The 6,221-nt window shown below is 41.1% G+C and overlaps 1 protein-coding gene across 1 annotated transcript; it reads left to right on the top strand.

Moving 5' to 3' along the window:
- Positions 1 to 1,383: 1,383 nt before the first annotated feature.
- si:ch211-196f2.6 (immunoglobulin domain-containing protein) lies at positions 1,384 to 6,179 on the top strand. The gene is made up of 6 exons (XM_038995542.1): positions 1,384 to 1,545; positions 1,746 to 1,931; positions 2,234 to 2,390; positions 3,958 to 4,012; positions 5,102 to 5,326; positions 5,546 to 6,179. The coding sequence occupies exons 1-6, from the start codon at positions 1,443 to 1,445 to the stop codon at positions 5,849 to 5,851; spliced, it is 1,032 nt and encodes a 343-aa protein (XP_038851470.1). The 5' UTR covers positions 1,384 to 1,442; the 3' UTR covers positions 5,852 to 6,179.
- The last annotated feature ends 42 nt before the right edge of the window (positions 6,180 to 6,221 follow it).

Genomic DNA, 6,221 nt, shown 5'->3' with positions numbered 1-6,221 from the left:
ATTGCATTGTTATGGTTATGCAATACTAAAACCTATTTTAACAGTTGAATGTAGGGTAATACACATCCAGCTGATTTAAAAAGTGCAAGGTTTCGACAAAAAGAAAAGTATGTTGCAGGTTTTGACCTTTGTGTGTGTGCGTTTGTGCGTGTGTGTGCCTACATGTCTGAATGCAGTGGTGGAAAAAGTACTCAATTGTCATACTTGAGTAAAAGTAAAGATACCTTAATAGAAAATGACTCAAGTAAAAATGAAAGTCACCCAACAAATACTACTTGAGTAAAAGTCTAAAAGTATCTAGTTTTAAATGTAGTTAAGTACAGAGGTGGAGAAAGTACTCAATTGTCATAAATGAGTAAAAGTACAAAGTAAAAGTAAATGTTACACATCAAATTCCTTATATTACGCTATCCAGACGGCACACTTCTCTTTAAATGTTTTATTTTATTTACAGACACACCAACACTCAGACATAATTTACAAACGCAGCATTTGTGTTTATTGAGTCCGCCAGATCAGAGGCATTATGGATAACAACACGTTAAACTGATAGGTGCGTGAATTGGGCCATAATGCTGTCCTGCCTGAGCATTTGAAATGTAACAAGTACTTTTGGGTGCCAAGGAAAATGTATGGGAGTAAAAAGTACATACACTGAGTGTACAAAACATTATGGATACATAATGTAGACTGGCCAGGCAAATCCAGGTGAAAGCTATGATCCCTTATTTATGTCACTTGTTAAATCCACTTCAATCAGTGTAGATGAAGGGGAAGAGACAGGTTACAGAAGGATTTTTAAGCCTTGAGACAATTGAGACATGAATTGTGTATGTCTGCCATTCAGAGGGTGAATGGGCAAGACAAAAGATTGAAATGCCTTTGAACAGGATATTGTAGTAGGTGCCAGGCACACCGGTTTGTGTCAACAACTGCAACACTGCAGGTCAACAGTTTCCCTTGTGTATCAAGAACGGTCCACCACCCAAAGGACATCCAGCCAACTTGACACAACCATGGAAAGCATTGGAATTAACATGGGCCAGCATCCCTGTGGAACGCTTTCAATATTAGGAAGGTGTTCTTAATGTTTTGTAAACTCAGTGTATTTTCGGGAAAGTAGTGGAGTAAAGGTAAAAGTTGTCAAAAATATAAATAGTAAAGTACAGATACCCCAAAAAACTACTTAAGCAGTACTTAAGTATTTTTACCTAAGTACTTTACACCCCTGTCTGAATATGTGTTCCAGTGTCTTTAGTGTATGATCCACAAAAACATGGTGTCAGCATTATTTCACTGGAAGTGGCTGTCGTTTTTACTAGCACCCTCACAACTTTGCCGCAAAAACGTCTACTTTGTTACTTCCCACAGGAATGACAGACAGTGGGATTTCTGTATCTCACAAATGGGATGGAGATCACCTATCTATCACCTGTCGTCTCATGGGGGACAAAGACACTGTTTCTCAGATCAACTGGGAGATGACCAGCAGTTCGAACCACACCACCACCAGATTGAAACTGGGCATCTTCCATCCCGTGTTCGGTACTTAATATAATAATACATATTAATACATAATACATAATAATACATATTACTTGCTTTAACTTTGACTATTGATTATTGGTCCCAGTTTACAAAAAAACTGAAGAAAGGCAGAATTTACATAACATAAAATGCCATAAGAATAACACACTTAGATATATAATCTAATATATATTAATAATATAATATATGCCATTAAGGTACCTACGTGTTCCCGAAGTACAACGATACTGTGGAGATCCAGGGTAACGCCTCCAGCGGCAATTACACGCTCAGGCTGAGAGGTAGCACTGTGTTGGAGGAGAGTCAGTTCTGCTGTAAATTCATGACCTTTCCCTCTGGAGCGCTGGAGCAGTGTACAAATACCAGGATTAATGAAAGCACAGGTACTCGCTCTCTCTCTCTCTCTCTCTACCTTTATCTTTTTTGTCTGTTTCTCTCTCTCCTATCCCACACATCCTGTTATTTCCCCTCTTTCACTTCCTCTCCCCTCTCTGGTTCCTGTTCTTTATTAATCACAACTATCCATAAAAAACATTAAAATAATGTTATTTCACAACATTCACCAAAACACAAGTTCAACCTTGCCATTACAACCCACTTGGGTTAGGTAGTGTTTGTATGCACAATTTTGTGTGAATTTATGTGAGCATGTTTAAATGTGTGTCTATCTATGGTCTACTCACAGAGGAGGCCCAGGAGTCAGAAGGCCCACAGGGTTTACTAGAGGAGAGACAAGTGGAGCAGTGGGCTCTGCTAGTAGTGGGATCTACCATCTGTCTCCTCAGTATCGCCATCTCTCTCTACTACTGCTTGAAGTATTGCTGCAGACACTGCTGCCGCAGGTACCTACTCGTCAACCATACCCATTCTCTCTCTCTCTCTCTCAAAAGTTTGGAAACACCTACTCATTCCAGGCGTGCCTTGTTAAAAGGTCATTTGTGGAATTTCTTTCCTTAATGCGTTTGAGTCTATAATTTGTGTTGTGACAAGGTAGGGGTAGTATACAGAAGATAGCCCTATTTGGTAAAAGACCAAGTCCATATTATGGCAGGAACAGCTCAAATAAGCAAGGAGAAACAACAGTCCATCATTACTTTAAGACATGAATGTCAGTCAATACTGAAAATTTCAAGAACTTGAAAGTTTCATTAAGTGCAGTTGCAAAAACCATCAAGCGCTATGATGAAACTGGCTCTCATGAGGACCTCCACAGGAAAATGAAGACCCAGAGTTTCCTCTGCACACCTCTAGGCTGTGTAAGGGCTATTTGACCAAGAAGGAGAGTGATGGAGCGCTGCATCAGATGACCTGGCCTCCACAATCATCCGACCTCAACCCAATTGAGATGGTTTGGGATGAGTTGGACTGCAGTGTGAAGGAAAAGCAGCCAAAAAGTGCTCAGCAGATGTGGGAACTCTTTCAAGGCTTTTGGAAAAGCATTCTATGTGAAGCTGGTTGAGAGAATGCCAAGAGAGTTGTCATCAATGCAAAGGGTGGCTACTTTTAAGAATATAAAATATAAATATATTTTGATTTGCTTAACACTTTTTTGGTTACTTTATGATTGTATATGTGCTTTTTCATCGTTTTGATGCCTTCACTATTATTCCACAATGTAGCAAATAGTACAAATACAGAAAAACCCTTATATGAGTAGGTGTGACCAAACTTTTGATTGGTATATAAATATATACACTGAGTATACAAAACATTAGGTGAAAAACATGCTATTTTCATGACAGAGTGACCAGGTAATCCAGGTGAAAGCTATGATCCCTTATTGCTTGAAGTGCCTTTGAATGGGGTATGGTAGTAAGTGCCAGGCGCACAGGTTTGAGTGCGTCAAGAACTGCAACCCTGCTGGGTGTTTCACACTCAACAGTTTCCTGTGTGTATCAAGAATGGTCCACCACCCAAAGGACATCCTGCCAACTTGACACAACTGTGCGAAGCATTGGAGTCAGCATGGGCCAGCATTCCTGTGGAACGCTTTCGACACCTTGTAGCCTCAACGAATTGAGGTTGTTCTGAGGGCAAAAGGGGGGGGGGCGGGGCAACTCAATATTAGTTTTGTACACTCAGTGTATATACTGTATATATATATATATACTGTATATATATGTATATCAATATCATTCATCTCTGTATCTCTCTCCTCTTTGTGTTTCTTTATCATTATAACTCTCTCGCATTCCTTCTCTCTCTTTTCGTTGCAAAAAATCCCTATCTCACTCCCTCTTTCTATATTATTTGCTTTATCTTCCTCTCTGTCTTCTTTTTTCGCCTTTTATTTCTCTCACAATCACATGGAAAGACGGGCCTCTCTCTCTCTATCAGTAAAGTTTCCTGACTGACTATAACACCAAAAGTCCTCAGCTCTCAGCTATCTGCTGTTATATATTTTTCCAGGAGGCGAGTGTTCGAGGTGGAGACTTATCTGACAGATCAGCACACAGACTCGGAGGTAAAGTTACTCTGTCAGCTATTCTTCCAGCTCAACATCCCCTACATACCTTTTTGACACAATGGAAAACAAATGAAGTATTGCAAGGCAATTCTAGCCTAAAGCCCACTGAAAACGTCATTGGTGTCACTGAAAGTAGGCTACCTTGGACCATTGCCAAAATACATTGGCCTAACTTCATCTAATGTAGGCTCCCTGATCACAAGTCTTTCCTAGAGTCATAGAGATAAAGCATTTCCTCTCTCTATGGCTAGAGTGACCTCTGTAACTATAGCAACCTACGTTACCATGAAAACCCACAGGGCACCGTCACCACGGTTATCGCCGTGGTTTCCTGTTGTTCACTGTGAATGATGTACATGTGGTTAGACGCCTAGGTCATCGCTCAGCCGTTTCTCTCTCTCTCACACACACATACAAATACACACTGGTAAATGCGGTTTGATGTCTCGGCCATCGCTCATAAGTTTCTCACACTTTTTATTTTATTTTCATTTCACCTTTATTTAACCAGGCAAGCCAGTTGAGAACAAGTTCTCATTTACAACTGCGACCTGGCCAAGATAAAGCAAAGCAGTGCGACACAAACAACAACACAGAGTTACACATGGAATAAACAAACGTGCAGTCAATAACACAATAGAAAAGTCTATATACAGTGTGTGCAAATTAGGTAAGATTAAGGAGGTAAGGCAATAAATAGGCCGTAGTGGCGAAATAATTACAATTTAGCAAATAAACACTGGAGTGATAGATATGCAGAAGATGAATGTGCAAGTAGAGATACTTGGGTGCAAAGGAGAAAAAAATATATATAAATGAAATAAATAACAATATGGGGAAGATGAGGTAGTTAGATGGGCTATTTACAGATGGGCTATGTACAGGTGCAATGATCTGTAAGCTGCTCTGATAACTGATGCTTAAAGTTAGTGAGGGAAATATGAGTCTCCAGCTTCAGAATAGTGTTTACACATGATATAATAGGATAAAAGGACAACTGAAACATTAGTTACCAATTATTTTCAAAACAACATGCATATCACCTAGTCTCTCTTGCCCTACCCCCTCTCTCTCTATACCATCCAGGGGGTCACAGAGGAGCCACCCCATCAACCCACCCTTCCCTCACCCCCTCACCACCAGCTCCAGGGTTTTGACCCCTCTAAGCTGTACACTAAGATCAAGCAGGACCTGCTGTATGGACGGCTGTGGAAGGCCTACCAGGGGACGGCTAAGGCCTGGGGCCCCACAACACAGCAGGGACCACAGCAGCAAGGGCCACAACAAGCGTCAGAACTAGGGCCACAAAAGGTATATCTTTCTTTCAGAAGTTTTTTAAAATTAATATGTCTATGCATAAGGAAACCTTGCCTTACAAAACAGTCAATTGAAAACAAAGAAATTGAAAAAGATTATACGACGTGAATACAAAGCAAAAATAATGTTTGTTGAAGCCTGTGCGTCATGCCAAATAACACAGAAATCACACACCTACTGTAGAGTATTTGATAAAGTCATCATTGTCATCAGGTCTATTTTCTTCTGGGGGATCATCGGGCGTCACAGAGAGAGGAACCAGAAGAACCGGAACTAGAACCTAATCTAGAACAAGAACAAGACCCTCAACCAACCCTTGAAGGAACCGTGGAACCACAGACTGAGCCTGAACCTATCCATCCATTAGCCCTGGAACCTGGAACACAGATGGAGGTTCAAGAACCAGAATGTCATTTAGAACTAGAACCCAATTTCCCATCAACCCTCCCTGCACAGAGGGAGGAACTGGAACCAGACATGGGAGCAGAGAAGGAGGAAACTGAAGAAACCAGAGACTAACCCTTCAGCGAGGAGGTTCATGAAGGGAGGGTGTGTTGTGTTGTTGTGTGTGTCTGTGCGTCTGTGTGTGTGTGCGGACCGTGCGTGTGTACGTGTGTGTTGGGAGGAATAATGTACTGTTGACATTGGGTGAATAACCCTGACCTCCTAAGGTTAGCTGTCATTCAATACGATTAATACTTATTGCCCCAGTGGGACATTTAGAGTGAAAATTAAACTCACAGGTAATCGCCATGGTTTTTTGTTTACTGTGAACAATGTACATGTGGTTAGACGTCTCAGCCATCACTCAGACGTTTCTCTCACACTCACTCTCACACACACACACACACACACACACACACACACACACACACAGACAGACAGACAG

This window comes from Salvelinus namaycush, chromosome 6, assembly GCF_016432855.1.
Source record: "Salvelinus namaycush isolate Seneca chromosome 6, SaNama_1.0, whole genome shotgun sequence".
Taxonomy (NCBI): Eukaryota; Metazoa; Chordata; class Actinopteri; order Salmoniformes; family Salmonidae; genus Salvelinus; species Salvelinus namaycush.
This window is presented reverse-complemented; position numbering and strand designations above follow the sequence as displayed.

Bases quoted from the DNA above. Each gene is read 5' to 3' on its own strand.
- si:ch211-196f2.6 (XM_038995542.1), top strand. From the start codon at position 1,443: ATGGGGGACAAAGACACTGTTTCTCAGATCAACTGGGAGATGACCAGC. The intron at 1,932-2,233 runs GTACTCGCTCTC...GTCTACTCACAG, and splicing joins CAGGATTAATGAAAGCACAG to AGGAGGCCCAGGAGTCAGAA. The intron at 4,013-5,101 runs GTAAAGTTACTC...TATACCATCCAG, and splicing joins ATCAGCACACAGACTCGGAG to GGGGTCACAGAGGAGCCACC.